The sequence below is a fragment of the Dendropsophus ebraccatus genome, chromosome 2 (assembly GCF_027789765.1).
Source record: "Dendropsophus ebraccatus isolate aDenEbr1 chromosome 2, aDenEbr1.pat, whole genome shotgun sequence".
Classification (NCBI taxonomy): domain Eukaryota; kingdom Metazoa; phylum Chordata; class Amphibia; order Anura; family Hylidae; genus Dendropsophus; species Dendropsophus ebraccatus.
Genome location: NC_091455.1, coordinates 42,267,386 through 42,286,122, shown reverse-complemented (window position 1 = coordinate 42,286,122; position 18,737 = coordinate 42,267,386). Strand labels below are relative to the sequence as shown.

The 18,737-nt window shown below is 42.6% G+C and overlaps 1 protein-coding gene across 3 annotated transcripts; it reads right to left on the bottom strand.

The window, feature by feature from the left end:
- Positions 1 to 1,639: 1,639 nt before the first annotated feature.
- Positions 1,640 to 18,737, bottom strand: SNX16 (sorting nexin 16). 3 transcript variants are annotated; one of them, XM_069959933.1, is made up of 8 exons: positions 18,603 to 18,737; positions 14,342 to 14,773; positions 11,311 to 11,397; positions 9,830 to 9,978; positions 5,774 to 5,843; positions 5,393 to 5,529; positions 4,032 to 4,151; positions 1,640 to 2,095 (listed from the first exon to the last, which is right to left on the bottom strand). In XM_069959933.1, exons 2-8 carry the CDS (start codon positions 14,696 to 14,698, stop codon positions 2,005 to 2,007), a joined length of 1,011 nt encoding a protein of 336 aa, XP_069816034.1. In that variant the 5' UTR covers positions 14,699 to 14,773; positions 18,603 to 18,737; the 3' UTR covers positions 1,640 to 2,004. The 3 variants fall into 3 exon arrangements, with proteins under 3 accessions (XP_069816034.1, XP_069816032.1, XP_069816035.1); XM_069959931.1 differs by having other exon boundaries at positions 18,504 to 18,736; XM_069959934.1 differs by lacking the exon at positions 18,603 to 18,737 and adding an exon at positions 16,119 to 16,195.

Genomic DNA, 18,737 nt, shown 5'->3' with positions numbered 1-18,737 from the left:
ATTATAAAGATTTTAAAGGCATAGTAAAACAAGTGAAATTACTGAGTTTTAAGGCTTTTGTTAAAAACAGGTACCAATGGCAATGGAGGGTCCTGGAACCAGATTTTAGGGTAACATATGCATCCTAAGGCTATGTTCACACAACGTACTTTACAAAAAGATGCAATGACCGTTGTTCACACAATGTATTGAATAGCTGTTGTTTGCTGCGACTGTCGAAATAATCATCATGTAAACTATTTTGCCATTGTCTTCAATGTAATTTGCATGTGAAACAACGGCTGTTTATACAGCATGTGCATATAGCCTAAAACCGTACCTAATGGATTCTCTGCCCTTGAATGTCATCTGTACCTGTTTTTAGTACACATATGATATGGAGAAACATAGGGAAAAGGGGTTAATGTGAACAAATCCTGAAAGGCTAGGCCATCAAAGTGAGATTTGTAGGGGAGTTCGATGACTCGGATCTCCTCCAAGAGGCAATGCACATAGGCTGTAAGGCTTCATCCATAAAAGAGTCGGCTCTCAATGGTCAAACATTGATGGCATTGCCTAGTATTTGCCATGTCATTAATACATTAAAAAAAATTACAAAAGCAAAACTGGTTATATAACATATAAACACACACAGATACACATGCACCAGAAGTTGCAATAACACCATAAAAGACCAGCTAACTATGGTGCGGACTGAGTTAAATAGTGGGAGCAATGATTCTACATCTGCAATCAAAATGGTGTATAGGGAGATTATGGGTAAGGTTTATCAAACGTTGGGGGAGATTTATCAAACATGGTGTAAAGTGAAACTGGCTCAGTTGCCCCTAGCAACCAATCAGATTCCACCTTTCATTCCTCACAGACGCTTTGGAAAATGAAAGGTGGAATCTGATTGGTTACTAGGGGCAACTGAGACAGTTTCTCTTTACACCATGTTTGATAAATCTCCCCCATGGTGTAAAGTGAAACTGGCTCAGTTGCCCCTAGCAACCAATCAGACTCCACCTTTCACTTTCCAGAGTCTGTGAGGAATGAAAGGTGGAATCTGATTGGTTGCTAGGGGCAACTGAGCCAGTTTGACCTTACACCATGTTTGATAAATCTCTATATATATATATATATATATATATATATATATATATATATATATATATATATATCTGTATCCATCTTCTTTAGCTCCCCTTTCCCTATAGTGTAAAATATATATGACCAGTCACTTTTTTTTTTCCTTCCTTCCTTTATAAATACATGACTTTTACATTTGGTACATCTAGTCTTAGATTGCTTCTGCTAAAATATTGGAAATTCATAGAGATGAGGAGTCTTTCAATAAAAGCAGGTGTTACTGGGAGATATGCGGGGTTGTGATTGTGCTTACAAACAATGCTCTGCCTGTCCTCTTACCTATCACACCTGGGCAGAGATTCTGCTTATTCACGCGCGCTGTAGGCATTTAGCTTGACAGGGAGTTGCCAGACGTCAGGTGTATCTTCCGTGAATCATTCGGTGCTAATAATACAACCTATACTTTTGCTCAGTTACTAGAACGGCTTTTTCCTTTTTCTGAGCGGCTGCTGATAAAAATAACTCGGTTGGCAACATCCACGGCATTGAACAATTCATTCTTTGTGTAAAAAAAAAGAAAAAAAAAAAAGAAAAAAGTCTTGGCAAAGCAGAACATGCCCCGGTGGCACTAATGAGAATAACGACAAATTCTACCAAAGTGCTTGAAACAGTGCCACAAGGAGACAGATACAGCCAGGCCATTACTGGTGTATTAATAGTGTACGAAAGCAGTCACAAGGGTCTCAGGTCTAAGATGGCAAGTCCTTTGGAGCAGTCTCCATTGGGCCGGTCAGTTAGCAGCAAGAACCGCACGTCCTTCACTAGAACTGGTTTCTGTAAACTACTTGTGTGGTCCTCTTCTAGACCCAATATAGGACAACAGCTCAGCGTACAGGGGACGCACAGAACACGTCCCATATCATTACAGGCACATTACACTTCTTCATCGGGATCGGCCACTTCTGCTACTTCTATCTCAGGCAGGGACTCATTCCAGCAGTTCTCACTACTCTCCTTAAAGGAACTGGAAATTGGGAGAAAGACAGAGTCATGGATTAGATACACAACATGGTACACTCAATATTTACAGGTTTAAAGAATTCACCACAACCATATGATATATTACAAAAGGCTTCAGCTGTACTACGCCCTTAAAGCGACTCTGTACCCAAAATCTGATCCCCCCCCAAACCACTTGTACCTTCAGATAGCTGCTTTTAATCCAAGATCTGTCCTGGGGTCGGTTCGGCAGGTGATATAGTTATAATCCTAAAAAACTACTTTTAAACTTGCAGCCCTGTGCCCAGCGCCGGGCTTAGAGTATCTGTGCCCTAACTTTGCACCACCCCTCCGTCCCTCCTCCCCACCCTCTTGATCATTAGGAATGCCACTGGAACATTTTCTTCATGCTTAACATTGCACAAGTGCTTAACGATCCAGCCCATGTGCCATGCTGACACAGGTGATGAATAGGAGACAATCTGCCTGGAGCATTCCTAATGATGAGGAGGGCGGGGAGGGACAGAGAGGGTGTGCCAGCCTAAGGCATACACAATCTAAGCCCCGGCCATTGGGCATGGGGCTGCCAGTTTAAAAGTTGTTTTTAGCAGAATAACTGCATCACCTGCTAAACGGACCCCAGGACAGATCTTGGATTAAAAGGTACAAGTGGTTTGGGGGGGGGGGGGGGGGGGGTCAGATTGTGGGTACAGAGTCGCTTTAAAACTAGTAATAAATATTATCAATAGTTGTAAAATGAAAATTATGGTATCCATATCATATAATATAAAAACAAGCAGATAAATCTAGGGACCCTGTAAAAATAATTTGACCCCCCCTCCCGTCCTTCTAGTACTAAAATGAGGCTTCAAGATTACTTAAAAGAAAACTTGTCACATTGAAGATGCTGGACAGCTTAGCCCACCCAAAGAGGAAGATTGACAGCTCTCCCTGTATAAGCTGAATGTGCCCAGAAGGCTGTCAATCATCCTGTGTGGGCAGGGTATTCAGGAATCTGTCTTTCGTAGGAATCCTGCATCCTGATGGTGTCTGTCACTGTAAGAAGTATTTGACTTGTTCTAGAGACATGTGCAAAACTTTGATCAGTCGGGGTCTAGGGGGATCAGAACCTCATTGAGGCATTCAGCTGCGGAGTGAAGCGCTTAAGGCCCTAATACATGGAACAATTATCGGCCGCTAATCGTCTTGTGTAATAGAAGACAACAATCAGTTGATATGAACGATATGGGCTGATCATTGCGGTCGTTTGTCTTTCAACATGTTGAAAGACAAGTGACAATGATAGCAGCAATCTGCTGCCGTTGCTCCGTGGAATAGGAGCAGTGGCAGTAGACCGCCGCTATCCTCTAAGGGGCTGCCCAGACGATCTAGCCATCACCATGGCAGCCGCTCTGCACCTCCCCACTGCCCCCTCTGGCGACTGTGAGGAGCAAGAAAGCGCTCGTTCCTCGCACGTTGCCGGAGCTATTACACGCGTCGGCAGCGAGCGGGGAACCAGGAACGAGCACTCATTTGCTCCTCACAGCTCACAGTCGCCCCGTGTAATAGGGGCTTTAGCTGATCGCTTCTCCTGACTAACAGGGCTCTATGGCATTTCTGCCTCACAGTGTCTCCATTTTAAGTCTATGGAGCCCATCTCCTGCAATGTGATGGATCAATCCACAGAAAGAAGCTCTCTTCCCAGCTATCTGAAAAGATTTAGTGAGCATCTGAACACCCAGACCTGACTAATCCAAACTTTCGACGTGTCTCTGGGACAAGTCAAAAGTTTCTTTTTCTAAAGTGACAGCGCTCATTAAATTCTCCATAGGGAGTCAGTTTTCTTTTTGAAGCATATTGTCTATCTTTAAGAGCTCCATACTTTTCTGATTTTCTTCATAGTCAGGTGCTTTATACACAGAACAGCTTGGAGCAATAATCTATGCATGATAACCTCTTACCTGTCATTGTCTATGGAAGCCACCTGATCTGCCTCTATGGCAGAGGACTCCACCTCTCCACTGCATTCACTCTCCTCTCCAGAAGGTCTACGTGTCTTACCGTGCTCTGCGCCAATCTCCCTATATAAATGATATGAAAGCATCAGAAGACAGCAATACTAGATAACCTACAGGTATCAGAACTTGCCTTAAAATATTCGTAAACTCCAGAAACAAACAGCAATTCCCCAATTATGAATAAAAGAACATATGGAAAAAACATTGCTGAAAGATGGTTCTATTCTCCACGGCCAGTCAGGGTAGATGAAGGACAGTAAGCATGCTTATGTGTGGACGTGCGTGCGTCATCACTGAACTACCCCGCACTGCAGTTATTATTCAGTCCTCAGGCTTGGACATACAGTTCTGGCCCAGTGCTCTCTCACCTGCTCAATATTCAGCTGGTTCACTATGAGTGAATCATATGATTTTGATCATCTGTTATCTCTTTTTTTCTAGTTTTTCTGTATTTTGTTTAACTTTAGGAGAACTCCAGCAACTGTCCAGAGCAGGAGAGGTTTTCTATGGGGATTTGCTATTGCTCTGGCAGTTCCTGACATGGACAGAGGTGGCAGCAGAGAGCACCGTGTCAGACTGAAAAGAATACACCACTTCCTGCAGGACATACAGCAGCGGAAAACTTGAGATTTTTAAATCGTATTAAATTACAAATCTATATAAAACTTTCTGACACCAGCTGAGTAAATAAATATCTGTAAGAAAGTTATAGTCTGCCATTTCGTACAAACCAAACAGGATGGAGACTACAATGCCTGAATGTTGTCATCTTATTATAGGTCTATACAGGGGATATGGAGCTTGATAGGAGAATAATTCGGTAAAGTATTAGGCCAAAGCTACACAGTGACTTGGCTCATATGGCCAAAGATCGCCGTGCCACGCTTCAGGAATGGTGCTGCATCGCAGCTAATGTAACTGAATGGGATCAAGCTGTGACCAGAAGCAGGTGAGTCTCTATCTTGGATAGATTTTTGGCATGTTGCAGCTACTTCAGGATTGCAGTCTGACCCCAATCATTTAGACTCTCGCTTTCAATGCTAATGGTTGGACACAGGTTAGCTCCACACAGCAGGCTAATCTACATCCAGGATACCAAACATCGACCCCCAAGAAGCGACATGTTACTTTGTGGAATTGTTGTCTGTCTTGCAGCACAACAAATAGATGGGATGCAGATTCCTTATGACAGCCCTAGTGTGAGTGAGGCCTTAGAGGATTTTCACATTTCATATTGCAAAACAGTTCCCGATTTCCGTAACGCTACCTAGACCTCACAGAACATGTTAATAGGATATACTCACTGGATCCGGCTCTCCAGCCTCTCTATGTGCAATTGCTTTTCATTTAACAGCTTCTTCAAGGCTTCAAGCTCCTTCTGCTTCTCCGCGAGATCCCTTTGAAGTCTGTAATTCGTTTCTTCTAAAGTCTCACAAAAAGCCTGGACACATACACAGAGATTGTAATATATATATATATATATATATATATATATATATATATATATATATATATATATATATTACACACAAACACATGGTCAAACGTTGCAGCCAGACTGAATATGATAAGAATGATGTGCATGGATGAGCCTGTTACCGATACCAGAGAGGCAAATGCCCCAAAGGTACAAGATAAAAGAATCCCTATGGAGATGCATGGAGAATGTATTTTAATTTCCTTACCCTGCTCTCTTCCAGGCTATCAAAGGGACCGGGCGGATCATCCAGACACAGAAATAATCTCACAGGGGCGCTGGAAGAAAAGGCAGCTCTTTAATAGAGTTTCCAGACACTTCTTACATTGCGTTATTTATCCTGTACAGATTCTTATTGGGAATTTATAGTAATTTGACATAGGAAACAAAAAAAATGTCTCTCCCACTTAGTCCCACGCTTTGTCCATGTGACATGTCACAGTGATGCAAAGGTTAAAGAGGTACAATCATTTGTATTAACTTTTGACTTGTCAAAAGTAAAGATCCCACCGGGTTTCAATGTTGACACCGACCGTGATCATAAGTTACAGCCAAAGCAGGCAACCATGTTTCACTCTCTGTGGTGGGGAAGAGGTGGAACGGCTCCAGACAGGTGACTGACACACATTACAAAGTTATATAACTTTGTAATGTGTGTTAGTTAAGGGGGGGGGGGAACAAAAAACGAGTTGTCCTTTAAATTTTGACATGACTGAATATCACGTTATTTTTTTTTAAATGTCTGTGTGAATAAGGTTGAATTTTGCACAAATCAATAGCACAAGCCCTTCTTCTCTGCACGATTGCTGCTCACCATTCTCTAAGGAATCTTAAAAAAAATATTTATATTTCTTTGCTTTCTTTTAATGTCCCCCACACACACACAAAAAGCACCATCATAACATTATAAAAACTTATATCCCAACCCCTTCTCCTGTGCATAGCAGATAACCCCTTTAAGAGCTTAGTGCTTTTCTCAATGAACTGCCCAGTAAATTCCTGTGACAGCTGACTCTCTACAGCGATGCAACAGGTTTCATGTGGAATGCTAACAGTACTGGGAAAAATCTCTCTCTTTCCATGTAAAGTTGGTGTTTAGGCTGGGACTGCTGTCCTCCTGCTTCTACACTAGACTACTCTGCGGCTCCAGCAATAAACCCCCCAGATCCCTGCTCTAAAAATAACCCAAACAGCAAAGTAATAAACTACAGGAGGATCGGAGACGCCCCCTGCTTTGTGATGTTGAGAGTCGTCAGCACACGTGACGGACTGGGCACTGTACACACATTGTTCAGGGAGACAGATTCCCACAGAAATCTGCATAGTATACAATATACGCTGCCAGACGTGTACTGCATCCTTCCTAGCCAGTTATGAGTGGGATGTTAGCCCACGTAGTGACAACAGCCGGGAGAGGAGAATGAGCAATTATTCTGCTGTTAGCCAATATAAAGCCCCATTATACCAGCAAGACCAGTGCACGGCATTGTCCTCCTCCCAGACAATTCCGAGTGACCTCCCGCACCCTGTGCTGATGGGGGCAATGCTCCAGACATGAAGATTTCTGATGCGTAAGCACGGCTCATAGCCGAGGAGACTAGAAGCTCAATGCCCGGAGCGATGGGTGCAGCACTGCTTCCATCTCACATCTTACCATATGAAGGAGAAGACATCACTGAGATTTCTTGCAACAGATTTAATGATTGTAAATTATTTTATTCTATTTTCCTTACATGCTTATGGTGTTGGCTGCCCTGAACTGCTGCTCTGCTGTGCACTCTTCACACACAGCAGCCATATGGACTAGATAAAACTGGTGTCTAAAGAGACCTTCTATAGGAGAGTGTTCTAGGCATGCTCTGTGACCTGAGCTGTGTTAGAACCCTACAATGAATGCAATGACTGTTGCCATGAAGTCTAAGTTGGTTTCTTCTCCTCCTGCTACCACCAGCAAATCCAAAAGTGGGGAAGCTACAGCTTTGGCTGTCCAGGCATGATGGGAATTGTAGTTTTTCAACAGCTTGGGGGCCGAAGGTTCCCCATCCCTGGTGTAGATTATAATAGGACACAATTATGGAGGAACTACAATGACCAGCAGATACACATTTTGGCAATGGTGCAGGAGTGGTCTGTGGCTCTAACTACATACAAAAAGATTACCACTTATACATGCTCAGACATGCTGGGAGTTGTAGTTCACAACAATAAGTTGACTGTGAAGATTAAATATCTGTCTTTATTGTATTGGTTTCTGGGAGAGATCCTCTGTGCTATTTGTCCGGAGCTTCTGGAAGGTATTCTACGTTACAGTGTGTTGTCTGGTACTGCTAGGGAGCACACTACACTGCAGAGGCAACATAAGCATTGTATGGTAATATATGCTGGGGTTCCACCACTGATGGGTTGATGAGGTCTGAGCAGAAACATTTTAGAAGCCCTGATTTATATGATTTATGTTGGAGTACCCCTTTAACTCTGTAAAGCAGTGCATATAGGGGGAAATTGATCAAACATGGTGTAAAGTGAAACTGTCTCAGTTGCCCCTAGCAACCAATCAGATTCCACTTTTCATTCCTCACAGACTCTTTGGAAAATGAAAGGAGGAATCTGATTGGTTGCTAGGGGCAACTGGGCCAGTTTCACTTTACACCATGTTTGATAAATCTCCCCTTATAGTCTATTCCATTCATATTTGGTGAGAAGCTGGTTAACAGCCACTATAATACACACCAATACATATTCAGATTTCAGTAACAAATGAGCAACTTTGAGCACTGTAAAAAACAAAAAATAATTTCTGATAATTCCCTACCACCAATGGTTAATAGGAGACAATGGCGGGCGGATTGCGTTTCATGGTTACGGTTAGGTATGTGTTACACAGCCAGTGATTATCACCCTCAATAGGATTAGGACTTGCCTGACAACTGCAGGGTACAACAGGATAATCTGCTGTAAGCTGCCGTATACAACCGTATTGGTAACACAGATGATGTGAAGCAGGGTTACAATAGGGGTCAGCCACTATTATACACGGTATATATGTGATATGCTACTTTAGCATGGGAATAAATACATCAACCTCAATCTGTGCCATTGTCTTTGGTTTCTTACACTTTTCTAGGTAAATTTATTAGGATATCAGAAATAGGCATGTTACAAAGCCATGTTTATCTTAAAGTATTCCTGTTCTTTAAAAGGGAATGTATGAGCAGAAAAAAAAACTATTGTTTACATGAAGTTTTTATGTCATTTTTTTTGCAGAGGCGGGTTACGCTATCAAAATCCTGCCACTGTTCAGGAGTACACACCGGGGACGGAACTCTTCTGGCAGTGACATTGACTGCATGACAGGATTCTGACAGCGTATCCTGCCACCAGCGAAGAATGATGGCTACACTCTAAACATATGTTTTATTCTGGTGATGTTTTATCTATTTTACTATCTATATTATAAAATAATCCTGACATTTTGCAGTTTGTAATCTGGCCACTAGGCCTAATATTATACTCCTGTTTCCTGTTCTCTGTGTGATAATAAGGAGGAGTCTGGTGGAAAGTGATCTGTCTAGAATTACAGTGAAAGAGGACATCAGTATATAGAGAAAACAGGAGCTCTGCTCTTTAGAATGACCCCTGCACAGGTCACAGAGCATGATTACAAATGTGTCCTATACAAAGTATAAGGTCTACAGACCGTGTCCATCTCTAGGAGGGCTGCTGTAAAGCATGTCACTAAATGCAGCTCAGGTAAGATGGCTGCTTCATAATATACCAAAAATAAATTATTATAAAAAAAGAAAACTAAACAAACAATATTGCTTTATTTTACTGAGGGAGGCTGAGGGTATCCTCTACCCAGACTATCATGGGATTGGACTGTAAATAACCAATGGCTGTCTCTTGGGCTGACAGAATATAATATTGCAATATCGAATATAACTATACATCTTCCATGTTAATACCATACACTATACTTCATCTGAACATATTTTCCTGCTATTATGTGCACATAAAAATAAAGCCCATTGGAGAGTGCTGCAACAATGATTCTAGAAGGGAAAATGGCATTTCATATAAAGTATCCGGGGCATTCTGCCATTCATCTTAAAGAATCTGACACCATACAATTGCTGGAATCCAATTCTCTATGGATCCTCTCAGTACAGAATTTATAGGATGTGATGGTCCCAGAATCTGACGTGTCGGCTTTTATGTGATGTAACATCATTATATGGTTATTGCAGTACAGTTGGTGGCTTACCAGTTCGCAATGTCCTTGTGAGCTACCAGGTTCTGTAAGAAAGCCTGCAGGCCCAGCTGCCTGTCCTCCAGGAAGTCGTAGTCGTAATTGTCCTTAAACCAACGTTTAGGTGGAAGAGCGAGCCGAAAACCAGGAAACATTTCTTTCAGCTGACCGAGATTTAATGGTAAATTTTATTATTTTTTTTGCACAGGATATCTTAATAGCAGCAGAAAACAGAAGGAAAAAAAGCGGACTGTCTGTGATGACACTAAAGCCAGAATATCTTGCGCTGTTATAAAAAACGCACAGATGGTTATAACATCCTTTATGTGCACTACAGGATATCCATGTGAACTTCCCCAAATCCACAGACATTTTACATTCCATGGCTAAGGAGGGGGAAGGTATGTCATATGGATTGCAAAAGCTGACATCCTTCCTCCCGGCTTTCCATCATCCTGAGTGAAGTACATCATACGACCCCGGGGTCTGAGCCGATTGCAAAGATCACTTGCTTTTCCAGTAAAGCAGAAATGACCAGACAGTAACTAGTCATTACCAAGTCCTTTAGATTTAATAAATGTATGTTGTATCAAAGCCTTGAAGCTCTCATTTAAAATGAAAAAAAATAAAAATAAAAAAAAGCTGTCCAACATAGAACTTTCCGCTAATAAAATTCTGCAGTAAAAAGCAATGTTCCTCCATATGCAGAAATCACTTCTACAGGCACAAAATCCCTCACCACTTACTGGCCAAAGATGTGATGGCAGTATTGGCAGTATAGATGAAATACAACTATAGCTGCCCGATTCTGCCTAATTGGCAGATAATCACCCAGTGTAAAAGGATCCTACCTCCCATAGTTTAGCTTAGCTTGTGGCTCATGCATGCTCAGGTGCAGCACTAGGAACTATAGGAGGGGAAAACAGGAGGGAGAGGCCAAAACTTGGAACTAATGTGAAAGGTTTAATTGTGGAGGAGCAGAATATAAAGTGCACTAGGGTGGAGGCTCAGTGTAAAGAAGTCAGTGGAATACACTGTTAGAGGAAGAGCTTGGAGTAGTTGTCTGCAATGCATAATATGGTCCACAGGGACTGCTACTGCCCCGCCAATCCTTCTGCACAGAGAAGCAGCATATAAGGAGCATGTGACAATCCATTGTAAATGTGCTCCGGACATGAAGATGGTGTTACATTGGAGCTCTGCAGCCATTTCCTGAGGGAAGAACATAGCTACTGTGTGCACCAGAATTGTTACATCATGGAAAACAGAAATACTAAGACAGACGCGTCAGGAGAGGTCACCAGTAGGTGTAACAATGCTCGGTGTATGGCCTGCCCTTTCAGGGTTACTGTGATTATATATATATATATATATATATATATATATATATATATATATATATATATATATATATATATATATATATATTATATAATGATCGCAAATTTGTAAAAAAAACAGCAATATAAGACCAGTACATGGCAAACAGAACTCACCTTGTCATTAAGCCTTGAAAAATCTGTGTACCTCCGAAACACCACCCAACTCTCATCCGGGCTTCTTCTCACCAGAATCTTGTAGACCTGCCGATCATAAAGATTAAATATAAATGGACCAAAAAGATAAAATCCATATACAAAGTATATACAAAACAATGCGAAATGCGATGTGCCAAGTATAATACCTTGAAGTGAAGAATAGGATTTCTACTAGAATCGCTAAATCCCAGCAGGATTGGCTACAGGTTCATTACAACAATGGAAAATACACCTAATATCAGGGGAAGCGCTGTCTGTCACAACACTACATGGAAACTCTTCATAGAAAAAGAGCACTGTGAACAATCACTCCAGTCTCCTGTCCTTCCAGGTGATTTCCAGCACCTACATTTAATAATAGCTCCCACTGAGGAATAGCGGCCTGTTCACACCAGCCAGCAACTAGACAGAGGACAATTGTTACAGCCTGAAGTGCAGATGGCAGCAGGAGAAACTACACAAACAATAGAAAAGTGACAAAACGAGAAGTCACACAACAGGTTTACTATAATAAAGGAAAAATTTATAATCCTTCTAAGGTCAATAAACTCTGATTGTCCAATATTAGTCTGCAAACACAACGTTATAGCATCAGGTCATGTAAAGTCTATATAGATGTATAACTTCCCTTCTCACTGGAAATCCACTTCTCTTTCTCTTTAAATGGGGAAATCTCATCATGACATTTTCAATGATAAAATTGTCAAAGGTATAACAAAACGTAACAAAAGGCATAACAAGTAGAGATGAGCAAACCTGGAGCATGCTCAAGTCCATCCGCACCCGAACGTTCGGTATTTGATTAGCGGTGGCTGCTGAAGTTGGATAAAGCTCTAAGGTTGTCTGGAAAACATGGATACGGCCAATGACTATATTCATGTTTTCCACATAGCCTTAGGGCTTTATCCAACTTCAGCAGCCACCGCTAATCAAATGCTGAATGTTCGGGTTCGTATGGGCTCGAGCATGCTCGAGGTTTGCTCTTCTCTAATAACAAGGTATAACAAAAGGTATAACAAAAAGTAACAATAGGTATAAAAAAGGTATAACAAGCCGCTACTGTAAAGCACCAGTCATTATCAGGACTCTCCAGATCTCCAATAAAATACAAGTAATGATGAGTTAATTTTTTCTTTTTACAGTTCGGTTCAGCATGTTCGCCAAACTTTGAAACAAAGTTTGGGTTCAACTCAAAATTTTGCAACCCCACGGATGGTGATGGCTGTCCTGGATTGTTTCCCCACCCCTCATAATGTATCAACGTAATGCCGGCAGCGGAGAAACTGTTTGAATCTCCGCTGATGTAGATACATCATGCCAGGTGGGGACACAATCCAGGACAGCCATTCACCGTCCGTGGGTCCGCAAAACATACAGACATGTGAATGCAGCCTAAAACAGCTGAACGATTGCAATAAACAGCACTAAAACAGCTGAATGTTTGGAAGCCTTTGGCAGTTTTAGTGCTGTTTATAAGGGTCCATTTACACAGAAAGATTCTCTGACAGATTATCTGCCAAAGATTTGAAGCCAAAGCCAGGAACGGATTTGAAAAGAGGAGAAATCTCAGGCTTTCCTTTATGACCTGATCTCTGGTTATAGTCTGTTTCTGGCTTTGGCTTTGCTAATCAACAGTTACTTGTCCATGCTCCTTCTCCAGGGTCCCACAAAGCGGCCTTCAGCGAGACAGCATCCCAACCAGCGTTTAGCTGAGCGGGTTTGTCACTCCTGAGATGAGAGAGACAGGCCAGTCAGCCAATCACTGGCACAGCCCCGCCTCCTGTAGGGGGACACCGGTGGAGTGCAGACAGGAGAGCATACCCTTTTTTGTTTTTTTTGTGTACATTAAATTGTGTGGCCTCCATCTTTCTGAACTCATTACAACGTTTGCAAAAAGTTTGGCTCAGTACCGAACTTTTTGTAAAATTCATAATGAATCACAGTTTGTAAAACTCAGTTCACTCATCTCTAAATACAAGATCAACCTGGCCGTGACATCCATATCCATGCCTAAACAGTGTGGGAGGTATTACAGAGATGTGACAACCCTTTCCTTAGGCGAAAGAATACTGATCCTTATATAAGGACGTATGCTGACGACAGATTTATAGAGGACCAATCACCTCTCTGGTGGGGTGTGAACCGTTCCCAGTAGCTTACAGCTGATGTGCAGAGCTCCCCAATTACAAAGAGTCCCCAGCGATCAGAGGTAATCTCTGGGAGACTCAAGGTGTATCTTATCAATATCTACAGATTCTGGAGGTCTCAGCACTGATCTGGCACATCAAAAGTTATTTTAAAATGACAGTAACACTGTCAGGAAACCACCCCAGAAATGCATTCATGTCAATGAACAAGTCTAATAAAGAGTAAAGGGGTTATCCAGCAAAAATCTTTTTCTTTCAAATCAACTGATGTCAGAAAGTTATATATATATTTGTAATTTATTTATATTTAATAATAACCAGTCTTCCAGTATTTATCAGCTGCTGTATGCCCTGCATGAAATTATATATTTTTTTCAGTCTGACAGTGCTCTCTGCTGCCACCTCTGTCCATGGCAGGAACTGTCCAGAGTAGGAGAAATTTTCCATGAGGATTTGCTGCTGCTTTGGACAGTTCCTGTCTCGGACAGAAGTGGCAGCAGAGAGCAATGTGTCAGACTGACAAGAAAACACCACTTCCTGCAAGACCTACAGCAGCTGATAGGTACTAGAAGACTTGAGATTTTGAAATAGAAGTAAATTACAAATCTATATAACTTTCTGAAACCAGTTGACTTGAAAGAAAAAGATTTTTTGCCGGACAACCCCTTATGATTTGCATGTGACTTCCATAGCCGACACACTGAACTGAAGAATATAAATGCAGAGAAACCTTTCTGACATGAACGGCTGAAAACACTGATCATATACACAAAAGGTAACATGTCTATAAGAACAGGAGGAAAACCCTGCACTGAATATCTATGTAAGAAGGATACACTTACTGTAAACTTTGCCCGTTCCTCCATCACTTCGTACCCTAGGATGGTGGGTGTTGAAGGCCTCTCTTCCAGCTCTGATGAGTCTGGAACATGTTCATGTGGCACTGGTCGGGAGTTATATTCTACAGAGGAGTCAAATTTAGTCCTTACGAGGGGGCTGCTACACATGGAGGACGTACAGCTCAGCTGGTCCGGGGCGCTGAGCTTCTTGCGGCTTCTGGGGTGGCCATCTTCCCCTGGCTCTTTCGAGGAGGTTGAGCTTGTTGAGCAGCTTCCGAGGGAAGAGCTTCTTTGGCTTCTAGTGGTTATGCTGCTTGAAGAGGGATTTCCTATTGGCACAGGCACATAAGGGGTCGCCATCTTTGTTGCCGTTTCACTCTGCTGAAAAACTCCATCAATTTATCCCAACATGGTACTCCATCACCAAAGCGATATCTGATACAAATAGAGAGGAGAAAGGTAAAGGAAAAAATTATTTATTACAGGAAATTATATATATATATATATATAAATAAAAAAATAACAAACAAAAGCCTCCATGATGTACAAAGCCTCTATTCATACACAGAGAAGACCAACCAGTGATTTTATGCTGACTTTCCTTTCACATCTCATTCTCATCTGACTGAGCACAATAATAACATACAGCCCTCAGAGCTGGCAGCACAAAGTCCAGCACACACAGCTTTGAATTTTTTATTAAAGGGGAACTCTTTTTTTTTTTTTTTTTTTTTTTTTTTTTTTAAATCAACTGGTGTCAGAAAGTTATATAGATTTTAGAGATGAGCGAACCTGGAGCATGCTCGAGTTGATCCGAACCCGATCATTCGGCGTTTGATTAGCGGTGGCTGCTGAAGTTGGGTAAAGTTCTAAGGTTGTCTGGAAAACATGGATACAGCCAATGACTATATCCATGATTTCCACATAGCCTTAGGGCTTTATCCAACTTCAGCAGCCACCACTAATCAAATGCCAAAAGTTCGGGTTCAGATGGACTCGAGCATGCTCCAGGTTCGCTCATCTGATAGATTTGTAGTTTACTTCTATTTAAAAATGTCCAGTCTTCCTGTACTTTTCACCTATTGTATGTTCTGCAGGAAGTGGTATTCTTTTTAGTCTGATACAATGCTCTCTGCTGCCACCTCTGTCTGTGACAGGAACTGACAAGAACAGGAGCAAATCCCCATAGAAAACCTCTCCTGCTCTAGACAGTTCCTGACATGGACAGAGGTGGCAGCAGCGACTGGAAGAAAAAATACACCACTTCCTGCAGGACATTCAGCAGCTGATAAGTAATGGAAGATATACAAATCTATATAACTTTCTGACACCAGTTGATCTGAAGTATTTTTCCCCACTGAAGTGCCCCTTTAAAAAATACAATATGGGCATTATTCAGGATGTCACCAGGACAGATCACTGTATTAAGAGGCATCTTACTCCACATAGGGGCAAATTTGGCATTAAAACCCCACAACAATGTAAACCTCTAAGGCAGTGTTTCTCAATTCAAGGCCTCATGACCCCCAAAAGGTTGTATTTTGAGGAATTCCTTAGTACTTCACATGTGATATAGTCAGTGAACCAGGTATTACAAGTCTTCTTTCTGTGGGATACCCTCCATTCATGGCCTGTTGGGGGTCTCAAGGAGTGGAGTTTAGAAACACTGTTTCCAGCGCAGAAAGTTATATAGATTTGTAATTCACCTCGATTTAAAGGACAACTCCCGCGGGACCCCAAAAAAAAAAAAAACACAGACACACACAGACACCATACTCACCATCTCTCCGGTGACGATCGCCACTCGATTCGCCCGCCGTCCGCCTCTCCGTCGCCGCCTTCCGCCATCCAGCGATGTCTCCAACTTCCGGGTCCAGGGGATGGAAAAGGCTGCCAGTGCGCTTGCGCACCGGCAGCCTTTTCATTGGCTGGAGCGCATCACATGGCTTCCAGCAAGCTTAGCCAATCAGGGCTGAGCAAGCTGGAAGCCATGTGATGCGCTCCAGCCAATGAAAAGGCTGCTGGTGCGCATGTGCACCAGCAGCCTTTTCATCCCCATTCACTTTGCATGAAGACGCCGAGGAGGAAGAAGACCCGGACCGCCCCTCGGCTCTGACGTCGTCGTCACCAGATGCCGCCCCGGAGAAGAGGACCGTGACGATCGTAATAGGTAATGTATATATTCCTTAACTTCCGGGGTGGGGGGTCGGGGGTCCGAAAGTGGGGGAAGGGGGCCAGGCCGGGTATTTAACCACATTACAAAGTTATATAACTTTGTAATGTGTGTTAAATGAGCAAAAAAAAATTTTTGTGGGAGTTGTCCTTTAATAATCTCAAGTCTTCCCATACTTATCAGCTGCTGTATGTCCAGCAATAAAGGTTTTCTTTTAAGTCTGACACAGTGCTCTCTGCTGCCATCTCTGTCAGAAAGCACGGTGTCAGACTAAAAAGAAAACATTTCCTGCAGGATATTCAGCAGCTGATAAGTATGGGAAGACTTGAGATTTTTAAATAGAAGCAAATCACAAATCTATCATTTTCTGAAACCAGTTGATTTGAAAGAAAAAGATTTTCACTGGAGTACCCCTTTAAGGATATGTTTGCACACTGTATTTTGGAGCACAAAACATGCCTATTTTCAAAGAAAAATGATCCTCATACATTCAAGCTTTCCTGGAGTGATTATATGCACTTTTCTATGTGACTTTTTTGTGTATGTGAATCAAGTCTGTGCTCGCATTTTCCAAACAAAGGCAAAAAGAAAACATAGCACCCCTACTAACACACTTTTTTTGCAGATACAACAGTATTACACCCAAAATAGGTACCATGTTGTTGCTGTTGTTTACGCCTAAAAATATACTCCAAAAAAAAAACACGTGTGAACATAGCCAAATAGAGAGAAGATGTGGAACCTTTGCAGAAAGATACCATTCTCCCACCATAAGACCACCACGTGTAGACAAAGGAAACACGAGTCCACTAGGGATACCATGCAGCTACATAGCAGCTCTGGTTGTGGAATACCAAGAGGACGGGACGGCTCAGCCACACTCTAAGCAATAATTGTATATGCATCATGATGATACACACAACCAAAACAGAAGAGTCACCAGAAATCCAAACCTACTGGATGGCTTGTCCCAGACTGTAAGCACGTTTCCCAGCACAGGGATCAATGTTAGTCATGTGTGACTACCACTCACCTGCAATAGGACAGCGATTTATTAAAGTGGTAATGCTGGGAGTTGTAGTTGTGCAACACATGGAGATACCTGGTATAAATTTTAACTCACACAAGTTGCTGCCTAAAAATAGTCACATGACAGCAAATAATGCACCCCTTAGGGTCACATGACTTATTATTTGAGACCAAAGCCTCCATAAGAGTCCCATCCATGCGGGGCCAATAAAACCGGATATGGAAGTGGCCAGGTGCACTCATCCATCTGTTCCCATTGTGAAAGTGTCAGAAAAGTTATAGAAAAACTTTACAAGTTAGTCTGTCCCCCCGGGGAGCCCTTTAAATGCAGATATTAGACCCTCCATAGAACAGTCACCAGCAGGTTCTGTTGCGCTCACTAAACTTTGCCTTAATCCCAGTTTGGGCTTCAGTATACGGCTTGGTTCACACTATGTAAAAATGACGGCCTGTGCCATATGCTACTGATGCATCAATCCTGACAGTCTATATCAGCAACTGAGAACCTTGGCCCTCCAGCTGTTGCAAAACTACAATTCCCATCATTCATGGACAGCCAAAGCGAAGCTTTGGCTGTCCAGGCATGATGGGAGTTGTAGTTTTGCAACAGCTGGAGGGCGGGAGGTTCCCCATCATCAGTGTTCACCAACCTATGGCTCTCTGGCTGTTGCAAAACTACAACTCCCATCAGGTACAGGCAGTTGGATGGCACATCATGATGGGAGTTGTAGTTTGTAAACAGGTGAAGGGTTAAAGATGGGGAACATTGGTCTATACTGTATATTATCATGTTCCCATATAAATCCCCAGCACAAGCAGTATAACCCACACTGATAGTGACACAGCTCAGTACTGATACTAAGTATCACCCCCATGTACACACATGATGACGGAGAGTCAGCAGATCCCATAGAACAGACAGTGCCGGGACTACACACACACAGGGCTGTGGGAGCCGCTCACCTGTAGAGCAGGGCCGCTGTGCTCCCTCCCTCTGTGCTGCTGTTGACCACACCGCTCAGCACTATACACGGGGTGTGGACCGGTGACCGCAGCACTCACCCGCTCCGCCGCCTCTGCTCCGCACACTCATACTGCCCTCACCACCGCACCGACACAGACACAGGACCTTTGATGATGTCACGGTCATGTGACCAGTCACATGGATGGGAGGGGCTGAGCGATGGGATTATAGGA

What these genes read in the sequence shown, in the direction of transcription:
- SNX16 (XM_069959933.1), bottom strand. Translation starts at nt 14,698, where the DNA reads ATGGCGACCCCTTATGTGCCTGTGCCAATAGGAAATCCCTCTTCAAGC. An exon ending in CACAAGGACATTGCGAACTG is followed by an intron (nt 5,844 to 9,829) that starts GTAAGCCACCAA and finishes CTTTTCTTCCAG; the next exon opens with CGCCCCTGTGAGATTATTTC. An exon ending in ATAGCCTGGAAGAGAGCAGG is followed by an intron (nt 5,530 to 5,773) that starts GTAAGGAAATTA and finishes GTATGTGTCCAG; the next exon opens with GCTTTTTGTGAGACTTTAGA.